The 25,203-nt window shown below is 39.8% G+C and overlaps 1 protein-coding gene and 1 pseudogene across 1 annotated transcript in view; both read left to right on the top strand.

Annotated features, from left to right (window-relative positions):
* LOC136158237 (cytochrome P450 2C19-like) overlaps positions 1-25,203 on the top strand; it is a 54,306-nt gene that overhangs the window by 8,747 nt on the left and 20,356 nt on the right. The window contains exons 2-4 of the mRNA XM_065920015.1: positions 8,106-8,315; positions 9,501-9,663; positions 9,836-9,985. Coding sequence (XP_065776087.1) covers positions 8,148-8,315; positions 9,501-9,663; positions 9,836-9,985 — 481 coding nt within the window. The 5' untranslated portion in view covers positions 8,106-8,147. The remainder of the gene's footprint in view (positions 1-8,105; positions 8,316-9,500; positions 9,664-9,835; positions 9,986-25,203) is intronic.
* Positions 23,216-23,885, top strand: LOC136158238 (GTP-binding nuclear protein Ran-like; annotated as a pseudogene).

Genomic DNA, 25,203 nt, shown 5'->3' on the forward strand with positions numbered 1-25,203 from the left:
GTCTTCTCAACAAATGCTTCTGCAATTACTAAGTAGTCTCTCACTCAAACACATGCACACACACAAATTATCTTGTAACCTTCACAGATGTTAATTCAAATGAATCATAGACCTATGTGTAAAATGCAAAACTATAAAACTTACAGAAGATAATATAAGAAAAAATACTGGATGTTCTTGATTTTGACAATGATTTTTATGTGTATCACTTACAGGTAGAATCCAAGGAAAGAAAAGAGTAATTTGAATTGCATTAAATTTAGCCACTTCTGCTCTGCTAAATGTTCTGTCAATAGAAACCATTGAGTGGGGAAATTATTTGCAAAAGATGTATCTGATGAAGGATCATAATCCAAAATGCACAAAGAACTCTTAAAACTCAACAATATAAATATAACAATCTGATTTTAAAATGGGCAAATCAGAAACAGGCACATAAAAAGCAAACCAAATGGGAAAGGGTGTGGTGGAGGGATAAATCAGTAGTTTGAGATTAGCAGGTACAAACTAATATATCTGTATAATACAGATGAATAACAAGGTCCTACTGTATAGCACAGGGAATTATTTTCAATACCCTGTAACCATAATGGAAAAGTGTATGAAAAAGATATATGTCTCTCTCCGAATCATTTTGCTGTACACCAGAAACTAATACAACATTGTTTATCAACTATAATTCAATAAAAATAAAAATAATAGGAGCCACCCTAAAAATGCAAGAATATATAGACATGGCAAATAAGCATGTGAAAAATGCTCAACATCATATATCATTAGACACTTGCAGAAGAAAACAGCAATTAGATACCACTACAGAATGGCCAAATTTCAGACCATTGACAAAACCAAATATTGGCAAGGATGTGGAGCAACAGGGACTCTCAGTCATTGTTGGTGGGAATGCAAGCAGTACAGCCACTTTGGAAGACAGTTGACAGGTTTCTTAGAAAACTAAACACATGTTTACCATATGATTCAGTAATCACATTCCTTGGTATACCAATGAGTTGAAAACTTATGTTTGCATAAAAATCTGCACATGAATGTTTGTAGTTGTTTTATTTATAATTACCATAAAATAAATTCTATTAATTAAAAAGAAAGATGTGCATCCACAATTATAGCTGAAGTCAGGTTTGTATTGCTGTATGACAATGAAGATCTTAAAGCTGATCATTTGGACAGCAGCAGGAATGTTACTTAATGTGAGATGTCACTCAACTGGGAGCTGGAAGAATGGAATTCTAATGCAAGGCCTTGTACTGAGGCAATGAGGACACTTTGTCTCACTGTAATTAACTGCTCATCAGAAAAGTAAATTAGACTAACTGATCTCAGAAATTCCTTCAGTATTTAAATTATCTTTGACTCTTTCATTCTATGAAAAGCAATGAGCTTCATCAGAAGGAAAGTGGAGCAGAGCAGGCACTTTGTTGTTCAGTCACTAAGTTGTGTCTGACTCTGTGACTCCGTGAAGTTCAATCACACTCACACTGATTTCTCAAAAAATTAAAACAGCTGCTCTAAAACAAGTGATTGAACATATTTCACCCGATTTTAGCTGGCTTGTCTTTTAGGGCATAGGGCTGTGTGAGGTAGGTAACAAATTACTGCTTCTTTTTGTAGGAAATAAAGGTTACCCTGAGTCTTGTTGTTCAGTTGCTAAGTTGTGTCCGACTCTTTCCGACGCCATGGACTGCAGCATGCCAGGCTTTCCTGTCCTTCTCCATCTCCAGGAGTTTGCTCAAACTCATGTACACTCAGTCAGTGATGCCATCCAATCATCTAATGACTTGCTAGAGTATGAAGGTTACAAAATTAAACTTGTCTGACTCTGATTTAAATGAACTGGTGCAGTAATCATTAACTCACTTGATATATGTGGAAAGTCATTGACTAGGATGAGTCAGAATATTGAATCATGGTACATATGCAGTAAGTGTGGTGACCCTGGTGAACTGAGTGTTTGCTTACAGGGAGGCATGCCTGACTCAGGAGATATGAATTCCAGGCTTAGCTCTATAACCTGCAGGTGCTGTGTCCTTGGCACAGGAACTGAATCTCGAAGGCCCATCATAAAAAGGGAAATAATTTTATCTTTGGGAAAGGTAATTGAGAGAATCATAAGAGATAAAATGGTGTTAAATTCTCTGTTACATGAACTCATGTAAACCTGAGGAATAAAGCATTTTTTTTTTAGGAATAAAATATTTTGTAATTAGGTCTTGACAAACACTTATTTTTTTCTTACTAAAAGAGCTTAGGAATAACTTCACTAATCAGTTTTGAACATATAAATGTATGTTGTAGAACTTCTGTTTGCGAAGCATTGTCATTAGTGTTCTAGTGTTAACCTTTCCAGTGATATTTAGATCTTCATGACCACTAACTGTCATCGCCTGTTCAGGTCTACATGTACTGGTACTGTGGGTCTGTTTAACGAAGTCTCTGCCTCCCATTCCCCACCAAATCCATACCTGTTGTTCTGTGTACAATCTCCCTTCCCTGCTGTTGATCACAGATTGAAATTATAATGGAGTAATCATTGTACATAAATGGAGTCAGGCAGTCATTGGGAATCTGGTCTCAGACGTGTCTTTGCACCACTGAAAACCTGACATTTCTTTGACCTGGCCTAGATCCAAAGACAGGTCTAACCCTATTCAGAGCAACACCTGCCAGCTTCACTCTTGTAGTCTCAAGGTCTCCCCTTTCAACTATGCAGCCATTTTGGACCCCAGTTTATCCATATTTAATAGGAACCCTTACTTGCCAGATCCAATTATACTTCTTAAAACACTCATGTAATTTTGCAGGTTTTGCCGTTATAAGCCTCACCCATTTTGCAGTCCAGTGGGGCACCATTCAACTGCTTCTTGAGTCTGTCTCATGCCACAGTCTTAACAAAACCCCAATAAACATCATTTTATTTCAGTCAGGTCTTTTCTAAAATTTTGGTTAACACTGTGTATACTTCATTTCATTTTTTTCTTATTCTGATGAAGAAAGACTTCAAAAGGCAACAGAAGCAGTTGTATCTCGAGGCAACTGGGAGGCTTGAGCCATAATTTCTCAAGCCTTCCCCACTAAGTTCTCAGAAATTGGCTCTTCCCTCAGTTGACTGAGTAAGTTTTATCTCTTTGGTGAGGGACAGGGGAGAATCCCTATTTTTGATTTCTTCTCTCGAGAATCTGTGAGACTTTTCCCTTGGAGTTCAGGGACATCTGTATATTGTGAAGCCTATTATTTTGTGAACAATCAGGTGCATATTCAGAGTAACATTTGGAGGGTTTGATTTTGTTTTTCTGAAATATTCTTGAGGCAACTGTGGTATATATGAGAGAGCATCACAGTGGACATCAGAAGATCTCAGTTTAAATCCTGCTGCTGCTGCTGCTGCGTCACTTCAGTAGTGTCCGACTCTGTGCGATTCCATAGACAGCAACGCAGCAGGCTCCGCCGTCCCTGGGATTTTCCAGGCGAGAATACTGGAGTGGGTTGCCATTTCCTTCTCCAATGCGTGAAAGTGAAAAGCGAAAGTGAAGTCGATCAGTCGTGTCCAACTCTTACCGACCCCATGGACTGCAGCCTACCAGGCTCCTCTGTCCATGGGGTTTTCTTTTTTTTTTTCCAAATGCTTTTAATGCTTCTATTTTTTTTTCCAGTGGGTTTTTTCATACATTGATATGAATCAGCCATAGAGTTACACGTATTCTCCATCCCGATCCCCCCTCCCACCTCCCTCTTCATGCGATTCCTCTGGGTCTTCCCAGTGCACCAGGCCCGAGCACTTGTCTCATGCATCCCACCTGGGCTGGTGATCTGTTTCACTATAGATAATATACATGCTATTCTTTCAAAACATCCCACCCTCACCTTCTCCCACAGAGTTCAAAAGTCTGTTCTGTACTTCTGGGTCTCTTTTTCTGTTTTGCATATAGGGTTATCATTACCATCTTTCTAAATTCCGTATATATGTGTTAGTATACTGTAATGTTCTTTATCTTTCTGGCTCACCTCACTCTGTATAATGGGCTCCAGTTTCATCCATCTCATTAGAACTGATTCAAATGGATTCTTTTTAATGGCTGAGTAATATTCCATGGTATATATGTACCACAGCTTCCTTATCCATTCATCTGCTGATGGGCATCTAGGTTGCTTCCATGTCCTGGCTATTATAAACAGTGCTGCGATGAACATTGGGGTGCACGTGTCTCTTTCAGATCTGGTTTCCTCAGTATGTATGCCCAGAAGTGGTATTGTTGGGTCATATGGCAGTTCTATTTCCAGTTTTTTAAGAAATCTTCACACTGTTTTCCATAGTGGCTGTACTAGTTTGCATTCCCACCAACAGTGTAAGAGAGTTCCCTTTTCTCCACACCCTCTCCAGCATTTATTGCTTGTAGACTTTTTGGATACCATTACTGGCGTGTAATGGTACCTCATTGTGGTTTTGATTTGAATTTCTCTAATAATGAGTGATGTTGAGCATCTTTTCATGTGTTTGTTAGCCATCTGTATGTCTTCTTTGGAGAATGTCCATGGGGTTTTCCAGGCAAGAGTACTGGAGTGGGGTGCCATTGCCTTATCTGGTTTAAATCTGAGTCTTATTAATTATTAGGTTGGTGCAAAAGTAACTTTGCCATTTGATACTGGAATAAATTCTTAAATGTGGGGAATCAAACTTGGGTCTCCTGTGTTGCAGGCAGATTCTTTACATCTGAGCCACCAGGGAAGCCCCTGTTATGTTATACATCATTTTAATGCACATTTCTTGCTTTGTGTTTTTTGCCAATGACTTATCACTTGTGTTTATTTTATTTTTATTTTAGACTAGGGAAATGATGTTAGAGAAAAAGCAAATTCAAATGATTTTCTCTTTGAGTTCAAAATGGGTGGTATAGCAGCAGAGACAACTCACAACATCAACAACGAATTTGGCTTAGGAACTGCTAACAAATGTACAGTGCAGTGGTGGTTTGAGAAGTTTTGCAAACAAGACAAGTCTTGAAGATGAAAAGCACAGTGGCCAGCCATCAGAAATTGACAATGACCAACTGAGAGGATCGTCAAAGCTGATCCTGTTAAAACTACACGAGAAGATGCTGAAGAACTCAACATTGACAATTCTATGGTCATTTGGCATTTGAAGCAAACTGGAAAGGTGAAAAAGCTCTATAATTGGGTGCCTCGTAGGCTGACTGAAAATAAAAAAATGTCGTTTTGAAGTGTCAGCTTCTGTTATTCTGTTCTGTTCCATTCTATTTATATTCGCTGTCATGACCAACTCTTTGCAACCCCATGGACTATATCCCGCCAGACTCACGTGTCCATGGAATTCTCTAGGCAACAATACTGGAGTGGGTTGCCATTTCCTTTTTAGGGGATCTTCCTGATCCAGGAGTTGAACCTGGCTCTCCTGCACTGTAGGTGAATTCTTTACCATTTTAGCCTTCAGAACTACACAACAGCAGTGAAGCATTCCTTGATCAGATTATAACATGCAATGAAAAGTGGATTTTGTATGAGAACTGGCAATGACCAGCTCAGTGTTTGGACCAAGTAGAAGCTCTGAAACACTTCCTAAAGCCAAACTTACACCAAAAAAAGGTCATGGTCACTGTTTGGTGGTCTGCTGATCCACTACAGCTTTCTGAATCCCAGTGAAACCATTACATCTGAGAAGTATGCTAAGCAAATCAATGAGATGCACTCAAAACTGCAACTCCCTTATCCAACATTAGTTAACAGAAAGGGCCCAGTTCTCCACGACAATGCCTTACCACATGTTGTACAACGAACACTTCAAAAGTTGAACAAATTGGGCTGCCAAGTTTTACCTTGTCCGCCATATTCACCTGACCTGTTGCCAACTGACTACTGCTTCTTCAAGTATTTGGACAGCTTTTTTCAGGGAAACTGCTTCCATAACCAGGATGCAGAAAACGCTTTCCAAGAGTTCAATGAAGCTCAAAGCATGGATTTTTATACTACAGGAATAAACAAACTTATTTCTCATTGGCAAAAAAATGTGTTGATTGTAATGGTTTCTAAATAAAAAGGTGTTTGAGGCTAGTTATAAGGATTTAAAATTCATGGTCCAAAACCACAATTTTGTTTGCACCAACCTAATACAACCTTTAGGACACTGGCCATTTCTAATCACCCAGAATCTTCCTTTCCCATACTGAAAATTACAAAATTACCATCTCTACCTTCCAATGTTTAATTTTTGGTGGAGTAGACTTGAGCTTTCAAGGTAAAAGTCATGTACATTTACTTATATAATTACTTGATATCTCTTTGGTCTTTTGAGATGTTTGAATTATGTTAGTATTAATGACAATGGCGATCTGGTTGAAATCCAAGAGGTATTTGATTGGGGTTTGTTATGACTGCAGCCCAGGAGACACAGATCCAAGAAGCAGTTAAATTGTATTCCACCAGACTACAACACAGGAAATTTATAAATGCAAAAAACTGCAAGGGTACATACATTTCTTGTGAAGAATTAGAATTATTTGTATACTTATGGCTGATGCATATTGATGTATGGCAGAAACCAACAATATTAAAAAGCAGTTAGCCTTCAATTAAGAATAAATTTAAAAAGAATTAGAATTGTAGATGACAAGATGTAAGGATACTTGTCAGCAAGAATTTTGGAGTGGGGGGGGGTGTGTGTTCAAAATGGTTACATAGTTATGAAAGGGGTGGGGAACTTTGAAAACAAAATTGTAGCAAGTACCTGGTAGCAGATTCTGTTTTGAAATGGTTGGTGGAGTTGTTGAGTTTGACACAGTTGGCAATTCAAGTTCTCAGTAATGCAGGAACTTATCTAAACACACTCATAATGACTGTGTAGCTTCATTTTGGATGCCTGAACCACAGTAACTGCATTTTGATTTTTAAGTGATCTTAAATATGTCATCATTACGTATTTTATGTATAGGCAAATGTAATATCAGTAAGTACATTAAAATATTTTAAAATCTTTCAAATTCAAGGACAGAGTATTCTGGTGCTGGATATAGTATTACAAGATAAACATAAAAAAATAAAATTAAAAAGACATAAGAAGAGACATTACTTTGCCAACAAAGGTCCATCTATTCAAAGCTATGGTTTTTCCAGTAGTCATGTATGGATGTGAGAGTTGGACCATAAAGAAAGCTGAGTGCTGAAGGACTGATGCCTTTGAACTGTGGTATTGGAGAAGACTCTTAAGAGTTTCTTGGAATGCCAGGAGATCAACCCAGTTCATCCTAAAGGAAATCAGTCCTGAATATTCACTGGAAGGAGTGAGGCTGAAGCTGAAACTCCGGTACTTTGGCCACTTGATGTGAAGAACTGACTCACTGGAAAAGACCCTGATGCTGGGAAAGTTTGAAGGCAGGAGGAGAAGGGGATGACAGAGGATGAGATGGTTGGGTGGCATCACTGACTTGATGGACTTGAGTTTGAGCAAGGTCCAGGAGCTGGTAATGGACAGGAAAGCCTGGCATGCTGCAGTCCATGGGGTCAAAGAGTCAGACACGACTGAGCAACTGAACTGAACTGAACTGAAGATAAACTGATTATCCTCGGTGTGAGATATCTCCAACTGGTCATTGATTTGAATCCACAGTTAGGAGCCTTTTTTTTTTTTTTTTTTTAATTAGCCACACCTGGACCCAATCCCAGGGCTTCCCAGGTGGTAAAGAACTGTTCTGCCAATGCAGGAGACATAAGAGACATGGATTTGATCCCTGGGTTGGGAAGATCCCCTGGAGGAGGGCCTGGCAACCCACTCCAGTATTCTTGCCTGGAGAATTCCCTGAAGAGAGGAGCCTGGTGACTTACAGTTCATAGGTCACAAAGAGTCAGATATGAGTGAACTGACTTGGCATGCAATTATGGGCCCAATCCCAGTACAACTAAACCAGCTAGACTGGAATTTCCAGAGTGATCATTGGACACAGAGAAAATAAGATTAAAGTGCAATTTATTTTTCTTATTGGGATAAAGTCTACTCAGAATAGAGTGCAAAGTGGATGTAATTGATTGGTCTGTTTATATTGGAGAGGCCCAAGCTGAATTGACAGGGATTGTTATAAAAGCTTTCAGGCTCACAGTCGTCTGAGTAAGAAGAGACGGCGTCAATGGATCTGGCTGTGGCCCTGGTGCTCTGTCTCTCCTGTCTGCTTCTCCTCTCACTCTGGAAACAGAGCTCTGGGAATGGGAAGCTCCCTCCTGGCCCCACTCCTCTCCCGATTCTTGGAAACATCCTACAGTTAGATGTTAAGAACATCAGCAAATCTTTAACCAGTGTAAGTAAATTTTATGCTTCTCCAGGGTCTTGCAAATGGTAAGTAAGTTAAGCCTAATTATGAAGCTAATACGTATATTTCTATGGGCACACTGTCAAAATATGTAAATGTGAAGAAAATTACTTCCTGTAAATTTTGACACTTTTCTTGCCTTTTCAGGTATACCATTGTCATAAATAGAGGAAAAAGGAATGTGTTTTCTGAATAGAGAAACACTTAGCTCTTTGTATGGTAAAATGAAAATAATAAAGTATTTAAAGCTGGGAGTGTTGCCTCCCTCCTTTGTTTCACAGCCATTTGCTATGATTTGGGGCCGAAGGTAAACAGCATTTTGTGATTTGAAATTTTCTTCCAGAAGTCATATACTACGTAAGCTGCCTGTTTTGTTCAGAGAGTCAGGAAAATATAACTTTTTTGCAAAAGGGCATTGTGCCTGATATAGAGGAATTGACCTGGGATGAGGACAAGCATGAGTGATTGAAAGAAAGAAGTCATCACTCAGGAATCTGCAGGAAGCTGTTGTCTGTACCCTGTGAATGCTGCAGAGTGCAAGATGTTGTTCTTCCATGAGATGCTGTCTCTCCAAGCACTACCTCTACGATGTTGCCTCTCTTTCTGTATTAGTCTTACCAGTGGATCTCAAACGAGGCTGGGAATTATCAGAATATATTTTTTGAAATGATAAATTTCTAGTATTCATCATAGGGCTATAGAATCAGAATTTTAAGGACTGCTCTGTGAGTGATTCTGAAACATTTGGCTGGCTGATGGTTTAAAGCTGGGCTTTGAGGACTGTTACATTCCTCTCAAGGATCAGAGGATGATTATGAAGATCTTCAAATTGGAATCCTCTATATATTAGCCCTGGGATGCTGGAAATGCACCAGAATTCCCTGACCTCAGTCTCCTTATTTATAGTGGGGCAAATAAACCTGCTGAAAGTGTTGATTTGAGGATTAATTATAATCTGTGTACCAGTTATTTGGACCATTATCCAAGATCTCAGGTCATCCATAAGTGGAAACTGTAACAATCACCATCATACTTAAGAATTGAATTGAGAAGTATTTTAGGCTATGTGGCAGAATAAAAACATAATAGTAGGATGATAACACATTCTGTATCAGGCACAATATATTATCAAGTATTGACTTCTTTTGCTATTACATGCATTTCCATTCCCAGCTCTCAAAAGTCTATGGCCCTGTGTTCACTGTGTATTTTGGAATGAAGCCTACAGTAGTCTTGCATGGATATGAAGCAGTGAAGGAAGCTCTGATTGATTTGGGAGAGGAGTTTTCTAGAAGAGGCAGTTTCCCAGTGATTGAAAGAACTACTAAGGGATATGGTAGGTGTGTATTTGCATATGTTCAGCTTTGATAATGGATAGGGGTGGTCAGGGTGAAAAATAGGAATTTCAAGAACCCCCCAGCAAAGTTTGCTCATCTCAGTCTCCCAAGTGTCAGTTCACTCCTCCTTCCTTAAGACCTCCCTCCTACTTCTGTTTCTCCTCCCATCAGGAGTTGTATTCAGCAACGGGAACATATGGAAGGAGACCCGGCGCTTCTCCCTCATGACCCTGCGGAATTTCGGGATGGGGAAGAGGAGCATTGAGGACCGGGTTCAAGAGGAAGCTCGCTGCCTGGTGGAGGAGTTGAGAAAAACCAATGGTGGGTGATGCTGTGCTCTGTAACTCTGACTTTAGCAGCCTTCTCTCTCTCGGTGATGCCCTTAGCAACATTTTGGGGCAGCCACATCTTTCCTATGGGTGGTGGTTGTCAGTCTTCAGATGAAGGGGGGAAGGGTGTGAAGCACAGACAGCCAGGGGAGCTTTTGTATATCTGTGATAGTCATGTGTGTCATATGATTGTCCCATGATGGTACACACAGTGTGGGTATAAATGTGTTTTAATAATACTCTATCCTGAGGTTTGTGTTCAATTCAGAAATCACAAGGATAGCTTTGAGTCTTTTCCTAAAAAAGAGAACAATGTCTTTCCTGTAGCATTAAAGTGGGTTGTCTATTCCAGAGCTTTTTACCAGGGAATACTTGTTAACTGGACAGGGTGAGAATGACCCTTATGAGTCATGAAACAGTGACATTTATGTTCATTTAACTGGACGGTTTTTATACATATGGCCTCACAGACGTGTCTGAGAGTCACTTCAGGGCCCAAGGCTACAGTTCTGGCAAATAGTAATGACATTTAGGGATTTTAATCGTTTAGGTATGTCTTAATGCTGCTCTCAATATGACTTCTGTATAAATGCAGCACTTAAAAAAAAATAACTTCACTGTGTTTTACCTTTACCACTGAGCTTTCTCCATTGTAATTTTCCCATTTCTAGTAGTGGCTTTTTCTTTTCTCTTAGAGAAGTCTCTTTACTATTTCTTGTAAAGCTGATTTGGTGATGCTGAAGTCTTTTAGCTTTTGCTTGTCTGTAAAATTTGATGTCTGTATCGAATCTGATTGAGAACCTTGTGAGTAGAGCATTCTTGGTTGTTGATTTTTGCTTTCAATCACTTAAAAACTTTTAACTGTGTCATGCCAGTTTCTTCTGTCCTGCAGAATTTCTGTTGAAAAGTCAGCTGATTGTGTAATGGGAATTTCCTTACATGTAACTTGTTAATTCTCCCTTGCTGCTTTTAATCTCTCTTTAATTGTTTGACATTTTAATTACAATGCGTTCTCTGTCACTTTATCATTCTCTTCTTCTCCTGGAACCCCTATAATGTGATTGTCAGAGTCTCTTAAAGTGCCCTCATTTCTTTTCATGCTTTTTTCTGTTCCTTATCAGTGATTTCTGCTACTCTGTCTTCCACCTCAGTGATCCATTCCTGCATTTCATTTAGTCTATTCTTGATTCCTTCTAGTGTATTTTTCATGTCAGTTATTATGTTCTTCATCTCTGTTTGGTTGTCCTTTATATTTTTCAATTCTTTGTAAAAAACTACTAACTTCTTGCTTAGTGTATCCATTCTTCTCCAAAGTTCTTTGATCATCTTTTTTCTTTTTTTTCTAGTTGAGTCATGTGGCGTGTGTGATCTTAGTTCCCTGACCGGGAATCAAACCCGTGCCTTCTATAGTGGAAGCACAGGTTCATAACCACTGGATCACCAGAGAATCTCTGATCGTCTTATTGATCATTACCCTGAACTCCTTCTTGAGTAGATTATATATCTCCACTGCAGTTTGGAACGTGTTCTTCTGTTGCCCCATTTTTTGTCCCTAACTTGCTGTTTTTATTTCTGTGTATCTGGTAGGTTGGTTATAATTCCTGACCTTGGAGAAATGATGTTTTGTAGGAGATGTCCAATGTGTCCCAACAACACACTGCCCACTCATCATTAGAGCTATATTCCTCAGGATTTCCCCCCATGTGGGCTGTTTGTCTTTCTGTTGTGGGCTGACTACTGTAGGCAACATGGTAGTCTTGGTTGACCTCGGTCAGATTGATTGATTGTTCCTGCCTTGTACAGAGGCTGCCAGTTGCTGGTTGGCCATGCTATCCCAAGAAGTGGCTGATTGTGGAACCCTGGAGCATTCCAGAGGTAGTGCTGTTCACTGGTGGGTGGAGTCAGGGTTCATGAGATCCAAGGATTGGTGCCTGACCACTGGAAGGTGAAGCCAGGTGCTGTGTCACTTGCTGGCCCAGGTGAGCAGAGTCAGGTCCTGGGATCTGCCTAGGGGCCCAAGGATTCCAGAGTTGGTATGGGACCACTGGTTAGTGAGACTGGTTCCTGACACAGCAGGCTGTGGGTTCTGGGGTATTCAGAAGCTTGTGTTGGCCTGCTGGTTGTTGAGGCTGGGGCAACAGGGGTGGCCTTTTAGAATTGGATGGGTTGGGTCCACAATCTGCAGGGCTCCTGTTATTCTGGGGCTGGTGTCTGTCCACCAGTGGGTGAGGCTGGTGCTGAGCCTAGGCTAGGCTAACTGGTGGGCGGGTCTGAAGTCTAGCAGGTCTCAGGTTGGTGCTGGCCTGATGACGACTGGGCTGGTTCACAGACTATAGGCCTGTGGTAGTCCTGTGACTGGTGTCCACTCATGGTGCAAGAGGCTGGTCACAAGGCTAGGGCAGGCCTACGGGTTGGCAGGGCCAGGCCTAGCTGGTGCTGTTGTATGCATGTGTGCTCTGTTGTGTCCAACTCTTTGCAGTCCCATAGACTGTAGCACTCCAGGCTCCTCCATCCATGGAATTTTCTAAGCAAGAATACAGAAGCAGGTTGCCATTTTCTTCTGCAGGGAGTCTTCCTGACCCAGGGGTCAAACCTGTGTCTCTTGCATCACCTGCATTGACAGGCGGGTTCTTTACCAAGCTAAGCCACCATTAACCTACTGGTATGTGGACTGGGTCTGCATGCTGTGGGGCTGTCAAATTGTCCTGGGTTTCTTATCCACATCCTAATGGTTAGGCTTGTCTGATGAGAGCAGGCTTGCTGGTGGGTGGGGCTGGGGATTCTGGCACTGGTGCCTGCCAGTGGTGTTTTGAGCTGAGTTCTTTGTTCTCTGATTGTAGGGCCCTGGGATTCCTGGGTCTAGTGCCTGTGCAATGCTGTTTAGAGCTGAGTCCTTGTCCTCTGGTAGACAGGGCTGTATACAGGGGTGTTGTGAAGTCAGAGAATCTCAAAGCAGCCTCTCTGCTGGTGGGTAGGGCTATGTCCCCATTCAGTTAGCTGCTTGGCCTTGGGCAAGTATTGGTGCCTACAGGCTCTTGGGAGGTAGGAGGGGGCTGGGTCATGATGCTAAACCAGAGGGAAGATTCCAAAATGGCACTTGCCAGCACCAGTGTCTATGTGGCAGAACAATTTCCCCAAAATGGCTCCTACCAGTATTTATGGCCCCAGGGTGAGCCCCAGGTGCCTCCTGCCTCTCTGGGAGGCTCTTTGAGATCAGCAGGTGGGTCTGGCCCAGGCTTCTTTCAAATGAATGCTTCTATGCTGGGTACAGAGCATGTGAGATTTTGTATGTCCTCTTCATGAGTGAAGCTTCTATCTCCTCAGCCCCCTAGGGCAGCTGAAAGTAAGTCCCACTGGCCTTCAAAGCCAAACATTCTGGGGATTCATCTTCCTGTTGTAGGACCATCAGGCTGGGGAGCCCAGTGTGGGGCTCAGACAACTCACTTCTTGAGGACAGTCTCTGCAATTGCAATTTTTCTTGCCTTTGTGTGTCGCTTATGTGGGGGTGTGGTACTTCACTTCACCCCTCCTACTCATCTCCTTGTGGTTTCTTCTTTATATCTTTAGTTGTTTAAGATCTTTTCTGGTGGGTTCTGGCTTTTTTCATTGCTGGTTCTTCTGTATATTTTTGTAGTTTTGGGGTGCCCATGAGAGGAGGTGAGCTCAGGATCTTCCTGCTCTGCCATCTTTGCCAATCTCCCCCCACATTTCTTTTTTTTTCCATTTCTTTTTATTAGTTGGAGGCTAATTACTTTAAAATATTGTAGTGGTTTTTGCCATACATTGACCTGAATCAGCCATGGATTTACATGTGTTCCCCATCCTGATCCCCCCTCCCACCTCCCTCTCCATCCCATCCCTCTGGGTCTTCCCAGTGCACCAGGCCCGAGCACTTGTCTCATGCATCCAACCTGGGCTGGTGATCTGTTTCACCCTTGATAGTATACTTCTTTCAAGGCTATTCTCTCAGAACATTCCACCCTTGCCTTCTCCCACAGAGTCTAAAAGTCTGTTCTGTACATCTGTGTCTCTTTTTCTGTTTTGCACATAGGGTTATTGTTACCATCTTTTAAAATTCCATATATATGCATTAGTATACTGTATTGGTCTTTATCTTTCTGGCTTACTTCACTCTGTATAATGGGCTCCAGTTTCATCCATCTCATTAGAACTGATTCAAATGAATTCTTTTTAATGGCTGAGTAATATTCCATAGTGTATGTGTATCACAGCTTTCTTATCCATTCATCTGCTGATGGGATCTAGGTTGCCTCCATGTCCTGGCTATTATAAACAGTGCTGCAATGAACATTGGGGTATGTGTGTCTCTTTCAGATCTGGTTTCCTTGGTGTGTATGCCTAGGAGTGGGATTGCTGGGTCATATGGCAGTTCTATTTCCAGTTTTTTAAGGAATCTCCACATTGTTCTCCATAGTGGCTGTACTAGTTTGCATTCCCACCAACAGTGTAAGAGGGTTCCCTTTTCTCCACACCCTCTCCAGCATTTATTGCTCATAGACTTTTGGATAGCAGCCATCCTGACTGTTGTGTAATGGATGCTACCTCATTGAGGTTTTGATTTGCATTTCTCTAATAATGAGTGATGTTGAGCATCTTTTCATGAGTTTGTTAACCATCTGTATGTCTTCTTTGGAGAAATATCTGTTTAGTTCTTTGGCCCATTTTTTGATTGGGTCATTTATTTTTCTGGAATTGAGCTGCAGGAGTTGCTTGTATATTTTTGAGATTAATCCTTTGTCTGTTTCTTCATTTGCTATTATTTTCTACCATTCTGAAGGCTGTCTTTTCACCTTGCTTATAGTTTCCTTTGTTGTGCAAAAGCTTTTAAGTTTAATTAGGTCCCATTTGTTTATTTTTGCTTTTATTTCCAGTATTCTGGGAGGTGGGTCATAGAGGATCTTGCTGAGATTTATGTTGGAGAGCGTTTTGCCTCTGTTCTCCTCTAGGAGTTTTATAGTTTCTGGTCTTATATTTAGAGCTTTAATCCATTTTGAGTTTATTTTTGTGTATGGTGTTAGAAAGTGTTCTAGTTTCATTCTTTTACAAGTGGTTGACCAATTTTCCCAGCACCACTTGTTAAAGAGGTTGTCTTTTTTCCATTGGATATTCTTGCCTCCTTTGTCGAAGATAAGGTGTCCATAGGTACGTGGATTTATCTGGGTTTTCTATTTTGTTCCATTGATCTATATTTCTGTCTTTGTGCCAGTACCACACTGTTTGATGACTGTGGCTTTGTAGTAGAGCCTGAAGTCAGGCAGGTTGATTCCTCCAGTTCCATTCTTCTTTCTCAAGATTGCTTTGGCTATTCGAGGTTTTTTGTATTTCCATACAAATTGTAAAATTATTTGTTCTAGTTCTGTGAAGAATACCTTTGGTAACTTGATAGGGATTACATTGAATCTATAGATTGCTTTGGGTAGTATACTCATTTTCACTATATTGATTCTTTTGATCATGAACATGGTATATTTCTCCATCTGTTTGTGTCCTGTTTGATTTGAGGGGAAATCAAACCATCTGTTTGATTTCTTTCATCAGTGTTTTATAGTTTTCTATATATAGGTCTTTTGTTTCTTTAGGTAAATATATTCCTAAATATTTATTCTTTTTATTGCAATGGTGAATGGAACTGTTGACTCAATTTCTCTTTCTGTTTTCTCATTGTTAGTGTATGGGAATGCAAGGGATTTCTGTGTGTTAATTTTATATCCTGCAGCTTTACTATATTCATTGATTAGTTCTAGTAATTTTCTGGTAGAGTCTTTAGAGTTTTCTATGTAGAGGATCATGACATCTGCAAACAGTGAGAGTTTCACTTCTTCTTTTCCTATCTGGATTCCTTTTACTTCTTTTTCTGCTCTGATTGTTGTGACCAAGACTTCCAAAACTATGTTGAATAATAGTGGTGAGAGTGGGCACCCTTGTCTTGTTCCTGATTTTAGGGGAAATGCTTTCAATTTTTCACTATTGAGGATAATGTTTGCTATGGGTTTGTCATATGTAGCTTTTATTATGTTGAGGTATGTTCCTTCTATTCCTGCTTCCTGGAGAGTTTTAATCATAAATGGATGTTGAATTTTGTCAAAGACTTTTTCTGCATCTATTGAGATGATCATATGGTTTTTATCTTTCAATTTGTTAATGTGGTGTATTACATTGATTGATTTTCAGATATTAAAGAATCCTTGCATTCCTGAGATAAAACCCACTTGGTCATGATGTATGATCTTTTTAATATGTTGTTGGATTCTGTTTGTTAGAATTTTGGTAAGGATTTTTGCATCTATGTTCATTAATGATATTGGCATGTAGTTTTCTTTTTTTGTGGCATCTTTGTCTGGTTTTGGAATTAGGGTGATGTGGCCTCATCGAATGAGTTTGGAAGCTTACCTTCTTCTGCAATTTTCTGGAAGAGTTTGAGTAAGATAGGTGTTAGCTCTTCTCTAAATTTTTGGTAGAATTCAGCTGTGAAGCCGTCTGGCCCTGGGCTTTTGTTTGCTGGAAGATTTCTGATTACAGTTTCGATTTCCGTGCTTGTGATGGGTCTGTTAAGATCTTCTATTTCTTCCTGGTTCAGTTTTGGAAAGTTATACTTTTCTAGGAATTTGTCCATTTCTTCCAAGTTGTCCATTTTATTGGCATAGAGCTGCTGGTAGTAATCTCTTATGATCCTTTTTATTTCAGGGTTGTCTGTTGTGATCTCTCCATTTTCATTTCTAATTTTGTTGATTTGGTTCTTCTCCCTTTGTTTCTTAATGAGTCTTGCTAACGGTTTGTTTATCTTTTCAAAAAACCAGCTTTTAGCTTTGTTGATTTTTGCTCAGGCCTCTTTTGTTTCTTTTGCATTTATTTCTGCCCGAGTTTTTAAGATTTCTTTCCTTCTACTAGCCCTGGGGTTCTTCATTTCTTCCTTCTCTAGTTACTTTAGGTGTAGAGCTAGGTTATTTATTTGACTTTTTTCTTGTTTCTTGAGGTAAGCCTGTAATGCTATGAACCTTCCCCTTAGCACTGCTTTTACAGTGTCCCATAGGTTTTGGGTTGTTGTGTTTTCATTTTCATTCGTTTCTATGCATATTATGATTTCTTTTTTGATTTCTTCTATGATTTGTTGGTTATTCAGAAGCGTGTTGTTTAGCCTCCATATGTTTGAATTTTTAATAATTTTTTTCCCCTGCAATTGAGATCTAGTCTTACTGCACTGTGGTCAAAAAAGATGACTGGAATGATTTCAATTTTTCTGAATTTTCTAAGGCTAGATTTATGGCCCAGGATGTGATCTATTCTGGAGAAGGTTCTGTGTGCAGTTGAGAAAAAGATGAAATTGATTGTTTTGGGGTGAAATGTCCTATAGATATCAATTAGGCCTAGCCGGTCCATTGTGTCATTTAAAGTTTGTGTTTCCTTGCTAATTTTCTGTTTAGTTGATCTATCCATAGGTGTGAGTGGGGTATTAAAGTCTCCCACTCTTATTGTGTTATTGTTAATTTCCCCTTTCATACTCATTAGCATTTGCCTTACATATTGCAGTGCTCCTATGTTGGGTGCATAATTGTTATATCTTCTTTCTGGATTGATCTTTTGATCATTATGTAGTGTCCTTCTTTGTCTCTTTTCACAGCCTTTATTTTAAGGTCTATTTTATCTGATATGAGTATTGCGACTCCTGCTTTCTTTAGGTCTCCATTTGCATGAAGTTTTTTTTTTTCCAGTCCTTCACTTTCAGTCTGTATGTGCCCCTGTTTTGAGGTGGGTCTCTTGTAGACAGCATATATAGGGGTCTTGTTTTTGTATCCATTCAACCAGTCTTTGTCTTTTGGTTGGTGTATTCAACCCATTTACATTTAAGGTAATTATTGATAGGTATGGTCCCGTTGCCATTTACTTTGCTGTTTTGGGTTCGTGTTTATACAACCTTTCTGTGTTTCCTGTCTAGAGAAGAGCCTTAACATTTGTTGAAGAGCTGGTTTGGTGGTGCTGAATTCTCTCAGCATTTGCTTCTCTGTAAAGCTTTTCAATTCTCCTTCATATCTGAATAAGATCCTTGCTGGGTACATTAACCTGGGTTGTAGGTTATTCTCTTTCATTACTTTAAGTTTGTCCTGCCATTCCCTTCTGGCCTGAAAATTTTCTATTGATAGATCAGCTGTTATCCTTATGGGAATCCCTTTGTGTGTTATTTGTTGTTTCTTGCTGCTTTTAATATTTGTTCTTTGTGTTTGGTCTTTGTTAATTTGATTAATATGTGTCTTGGGGTGTTTCGCCTTGAGTTTGTCCTGTTTGGGACTCTCTGGGTTTCTTGGACCTGTGTAACTATTTCCTTCCCTATTTTAGGGAAATTTTCAGCTATTATCTCCTTGAGTATTTTCTCATGGCCTTTCTTTTTGTTTTCTTCTTCTGGGACTCCTATGATTCGAATGTTGAGGCATTTCACATTGTCCCAGAGGTCCCTGAGGTTGTCCTCATTTCTTTTGATTCTTTTTTCCTCTCTGCTTCATTTATTTGCACCATCTTATCTTCTTCATCACTTATCCTATATCTGCCTTTGTTATTCTACTGCTGGTTCCCTCCAGAGTGTTTTTGATCTCATTTATTGCATTATTCTTTTTTAATTGACTCTTTTTTATTTCTTCTAGGTCCTTGTTAAACATTTCTTGCATCTTCTCAATCCTTGTTTCCAGGCTATTTATCTGTAACTCCATTTTGTTTTCGAGATTATGGATCACTTTTATTATAATTATTCTAAATTCTTTTTCAGGTAGATTCCCTATCTCCTCCTCTTTTGTTTGGCTTGGTGGGCATTTTTCATGTTCCTTTACCTGTTGGGTATTTCTCTGCCTTTTCACCTTGTTTAGATTGCTGCGTTTGGAGTGGCCTTTCTGTATTCTGGTGTTCTATGGTTCCTTTTCATTGTGGAGGTTTCTCCCAGTGGGTGGGGTTGGACGATTGGCTTGTCAAGGTTTCTTGGTTAGGGAAGCTTGCGTCAGTGTTCTGGTGTGTGCAACTGGATTTCTTCTCTCTGGAGTGCAATGGCGTGTCCAGTAGTGAGTTTTGAAATGGGTCTATGTGTTTGGTCTGACTTTGGGCAGCCTGTATGTTGACGCTCAGGGCTATGTTCCTGCGTTGCTGGAGAATTTGCGTGGTATGTCTTGCTCTGGAACTTATTGGCTCTTGGGTGGTGGTTGGTTTCAGTGTAGGTATGGAGGCTTTTGGATGATGTCTTATTACTTAATGTTCTGTGTAGTCAGGAGTTCTCTTGTGTTCTCAGGTTTTGGGCTTAAATCTCCTGCCTCTGGCTTTCAGTCTTATTCTTCAGTAGCCTCAAGGCTTCTCCAATTATACTGCACTGATAATAAAACTTCTAGGTTAATGGTGAAAAGATTCTCCACCGTGAGGGACACCCAGAGAGGCTCACAGAGTTATATGAAGAGGAGAGGGAGGAAGGAGATAGAGATGAGCAGGAGGAGAAAAAGGGGGACTGAAGAGGAGAGAGACAGATCTAGGCAGTACTCTCTTCCCTAAGTGTTCTTCGTAGCCCAGAACACCCACAGAGATTCACAGAATTGGATTTAGAAGAGAAGGGGGAGGGAGGAAATAGAGGTGATCTGGGGGAGAAAAAGGTGAGTCAAAGGGGGAAAGAGTAATCATCACATCTTTGAGATCCTGATTCAGCTATTTTGCATGAAAACTCAGAAGTGGGACTGCTGGGTAATATGGTAATTTTCTGTTTATTCTTTGAGGAATGGCCATACTGCTTTTCATAGTAAATCTTTTGACATTTTATCAAGTGTATATAAGGGTTCAATCTCTCAACTCCCTCATAAACACTTGTTATTTTCTTCCTGTCTCTCTCTCCTTCCCTCCCTCCTTTCTCCCCTTTTTTTCTTTCTTTTTGATAATGGCCATCCTAACAAATGTGAGGTGCTACTTCTTGCTTTTGATTTTCATTTTCTAATGTGTAGTTTAAACTCAGACAGTTCTGGATATTTTTCTTTTTTGTAATGCAAATACCTGATGTCGGCCGGCCGTGATCACCAAGGCATCTGTTTCCGAATAGCATCCGTTTCAAAGGTGGTTATCTGAAATAAACACAAGCCAGCCAGGAGATTAAAGAGCTCTTCCCACTGAGCCTCCTTTGTTCTTGGATGATTTCAATTACAAGTATTTTGGCTACTTGTTTTTTTTTTATCTTTCAGTGCTTTGTATTTCCACTTTCTAAGTCCTAAATTCACCCATAATGAGCCCTCAAAACCCTGTGCCCCAAATTTTACCCCAGTGAGAGCAGAACTCCGGGCCACTGTGTGAGTTGTCACTCTCTGCCTCTCTCCACTCACAACCTCATAGTGTGTTCCCAGGTGTGTTGGCAATATCCAGGTCTTATTGGTAATAAAGTTCTATGTTTCAAAGTTTCCTGATGGGTTTTGCTGAAGGACTTCTTGCAGTCATAAAAAGAATCACAAGGTCTAGTTCATCTATACCTTTGGTTATTGATAGGCTGAGACCAGCACAAAATATGATGATTAACTTAATACTTTCATGTGATTTTCTGTTGCTGTTCAGTGTTGTTTGAAATTTATGAACCCCTTTTAGCATTTCTTTTAAGACATGTCTTTGTTGTTGTTATTTAGTTGCTAAGTCATGTCCAGCTCTTTTGAGACCCCATGGACTGTAGCCCACCAGGCACCTCTGTCCATGGGATTTCCCAGGCAAGAATACTGGAGTGGGTCACCATTTCCTTCTCCAGGGGAATCTTCCCAACCCAGGGATGGAACATGCATCTATCTCATGCATTGGCAGGCCGGTTCTTTACCCCTGAGGCACCGTTGAAGCCCTAAGACATGTCTAGTGTGGATTAACTCCCTCAAATTTTGTTTATTTGAGAAAGTGATTATTTGTCCTTTATTTTTGAAAAATTGTCTTGTCAGTAGAATATTCTTGGTTGGTAGCTTTTTTCTTTCCATGTTTTGAGTATATCATCCCATTGCTTTCTGGCTTGCAATGTTTTTGCTTAGAAATCATTTGTTAGTATTATGATGGTTGCTGCTATCAAGATTCTCTCCTTGTCTCTGATTTTGGCAGTTTGAGTATAATGTATCTCAGTGTGAGTTTCTTTTCTTCATCCAAGTTAGAATGTATTGGCCTTCTAGAATCTGTGTCAGTTTTTCACTCAGATGTAGGAAGTTTTTGCCGTTATTTCTTCAAATAAGCTTTCTCTCTTTTCCAATAATGTGTATATGGACCCCCTTGTTGATGTCCCATAAGTCCCTTGTGTTTTCTTCACTCTTTTAAATATTTTTTTTCCTTTTGTTCTTCTGAGTAATAGCAAATGACCTACCTTTGAGCAAAAATTTTATGTGACTTATTGTGTTCTTCAACCTGACAGATTTCAGCTGTTTTTAAAAAATGTATTCTGTTTCTTGATATTCTCATTTGTTCATTGCATCATTTCCTTGAGTTTGTGGAGCATCTGTGTCACTTTTTTTTTGGCCTTGTTGTGAGTCATGTGAGATCCTAGTTCCCAGACCGGGGATCGAACCGGTCCCCTTGCACTGGAAGCACACCATCTTAACTACTGGATCACTAGGAAAGTCCCTGCATCACTTTCTGATAAAAACTTTGTTTAGACAAGTGATATTACTCCATTTCTTTAGGATCAGTTTCTGGGATTTATTTTGTACATTGTTTGAGCCATTTTTCCTGCTTTGTGTGTTTCATGACTTTATGTTTAGATTCATTAATTTGAAAAAATAGCTACCTCTTTCAGATTTTATGGGCCAGCTTTATATAGAGCAAAAACACTTAGCAAGCATCTTGGCTGGAGATTCTGGGACCCTCTGAAACCTGTTTCTTTTGGTGGCCGCAACTACTGTGGGCTTATGTGTAGAATTTCACAACTAGGAAAGCTTGCCAAGCTCATTCTCAGGAGCTAGTCCTCTCTTGCTCTCTTTGTTATCTGTCTGCACACTGAAAGTTCTGTGGTTCAACAGAGGCAAGCTCTTCCATTTCTCAGTGGCATCCAAAAATCTGTAGGCTCCCCTTCAATGCCTTGAATCAGGTTAGACAGTTACCAGTCCTTTGAGCTGCCCTCCAAAAAACCAGGACACTGGATGAAACTCCACTCCTCTCCCCCTATTAGAGGATGAGCCTCAAGTTGTGCACCTTCTTTAGACTGTGTCAGGCCATGCTGGTCACAGCACATCACTTTTCTCACCCTCTATTCTCAGTGATTCCAGACATCCAGACTGTGCCAGTTCTGTCAGCACTCCAAGTGACGCAGGACAGAAACCGCTTCCTCAAGCAGCCCACTGCTGCATTGAATGCATGTTTCATCCGTCTCTTTCCTGGATTAATCACAACCTGGGGCATTCTTTTGCCTCAGCACTGAGTTTTTGCAGGGGAGGTGTTGATGCAGGTGAAGTGATATTGCACTTCTTATCAGTTTTATTTTCTCTGTTTTCAGCTTCGTAGTGGCCTATGGTATTGTGACTTCTTAAAAGTTTCTGAAAGTCTCATAAAGAAATTTTAATCCACATATCATTGCTAAACTGGTGTTTCTGTGGGGGAATGAAGGCTGGGACTTCCTCTTACACCGTCATTCTGATGTCACTCCTTACTGTACTTTGACTCAAGTAATCCTAATCACATCTATATATGTGAATATTGTATCTCTCTTTATATAGTGAATTAAAAAAAAGTTGATTTATTTATTTGACTGCTTCAGGCCTTAGGTGTGGCACGCGGAATCTTCACTGTGTCATGTGAAATCTTTCGCTGAAGCACAAGGGCTGCCCCCGGGCCTATGGGATCTTAGCTTCCCAACCAGGGATTGAACCTGTGTTCCTTGCATTACAAAACAGAGTCTTAACCACTGGACCACAAGGGAAGTGCCAGAATTTTCTTTGATTGCTTGATTGCACCAATTTTATTTTATAGATCTCCTACCAAAAAAGAAAACTTTTCCTCTAGTATAATTTCTTCATTGGAAATATAATAAACTTGATGTAAATGATGAAAAATTTAAATTTATCAAAATTTAATATTCTGTTGATGGGTAAACAGAAGACTAGCCCAGAGGTCCACATAATGCAGATTTATTAATTTTTATGGTCATTGGAAATGAAGGTCATTTAATTCTTAAGGAAGGAAATTTTTTTAACATTGAAATGACACATAAAGAAACTCCATTTGGAGATGGACGCGGAGACGCTTCTGGAAGTAACATCGCGATGACTGCCCAACGAGAACCCCAAGTTCAGTTCAAACTTGTTTTGGTTGGTGATGGTAGTACTGGAAAAACTACATTTGTGAAGCTTCACCTGACTGGTGAATTTGAGAAGTATGTAGCTACCTTGGGTGTTGAGGTCCATCCTCTTGTGTTCCATACCAACAGAGGACCTATTAAGTTCAATGTATGGGATACAGCTGGTCAGGAGAAAATTGGTGGACTGAGAGATGGCTATTATATACAAGCTCAGTGTGCCATTATAATGTTTGATGTAACATCAAGAGTTACTTACAAGAATGTGCTTAACTGGCATAGAGATCTGGTATGAGTGTGTGAGAACATCTTAATTGTGTTGTATGGCAACAAAGTGGATATTAAGGACAGAAAGGTTAAGGCAAAGTCAATTGTTTTCCACCGAAAGAAGAATCTTCAGTACTATGGCATTTCTGCCAAAAGTAACTACAACTTTGAAAAGCCCTTCCTCTGGTTTGCTAGAAAATTGACTGGAGACCCTAACTTGGAGTTTGTCGCCATGCCTGCTCTTGCCCCACCAGAGGTGGTCATGGACCCAGCCTTGGCAGCACAGTATGAGCACGAGTTAGAGGTTGCTCAGACAACTGCTCTCCCGGATGAAGATGATGACCTGTGAGAAAGTGAAGCTGGGGCCCAGCGTCAGAAGTCTAGTTTTATAGGCAACTGTCCTGTGATGTCAGTGGTGCAGCATGTTTGCCACTATTTTATAACTAAGCAGAACATGTGCTTAATCTTTGGGTGCTGAAGGAGATGGATGGGCTTTGGAGTGAATGTGGCAGTTTAAAAAAAAAATGCTTTCATTTTTTGGACCTGCATATTTAGGTGTTTTGGAACACAGTTGTTTCCTCCTTGAGTTTCAAATATAAGACTGCTATAGTCACATGACAATATTGAGAGGTGGAATCTTGTTTGTTACTGTCATTCCCATTCCTTTTCATTTAGAATCAGAATAAAGTCGTATTTCAAATATCTAAAAAAAAAAAGAAAAAAGAAACTCCATTTGCCAATTAACCTTTTCTGGTTTCACTTCCCTGGGATTTATGTTTGATATAAAAATTATATTTTATATTTACTTTGGACAAAAAATCCAGTTCATAATACTCGTTCACTCATATTAGTTTTTCTTCTCATATAGCATGGATTCTTCCTGCTTTTATACATTTACTTTTTCACATACACGAAGTCTACAATCTCTCTCTCTTTAGCTTCTTCATTGCTGATTCTGCAAATATTCATTATGTATTTCTTTTCTCTTTCAAATATTCATTATATAAAAAACATTTGGAGGTCCCTAACTGTTCCCATTTTCCTATGTCAGTGTTTATGATACTCAGCACTGATAATGTTAGTAATTAAATGATATGAAAACGGTCTCTTCAGCATTTTCATCATTCACCTTTCAAATTAACAGATACCTTAGGTGAAAAAGATATAAGAAAAGGCAGTGAATATGAATTGAATTTATTTTAAATTTTATGGCTGTGCCATGTGGTGTGTGAGATCTTAGTTCCCTGACAAAGGATCCATCTGTACCCCCGGAAGTGGAAGCGTGGAGTTTTCACCACTGGACGGCCAGGGAAGTCCCTGGATTGATTAAAAAAAGAAATTATTTACCATTTGCAGCAAAAATGGATGGACTTAGAAATTATCATACTAAATGAAGTAAGTCAGAATGACAAAGACAAATATCATATGATATCAGTTGTATGTGAAATCTAAAATGTGACACAAATGAGTATATCTGTGAAAAACACAGACTCACAGACATAAAGAATAGACTTGTAGTTTCCAGCAGTGGGGGAGGGAAGGATTGAAAGTTTGGATTAGCAGAGGTAAGCTATTATAAATATAATGGATAAATTACAGGGTACTATTGCCTTGAACAGGGAACCATATTAAATATCCTGTGATAAACCATAATGGAAAAAAAATTG

The sequence above is a fragment of the Muntiacus reevesi genome, chromosome 2 (assembly GCF_963930625.1).
Source record: "Muntiacus reevesi chromosome 2, mMunRee1.1, whole genome shotgun sequence".
Classification (NCBI taxonomy): Eukaryota; Metazoa; Chordata; class Mammalia; order Artiodactyla; family Cervidae; genus Muntiacus; species Muntiacus reevesi.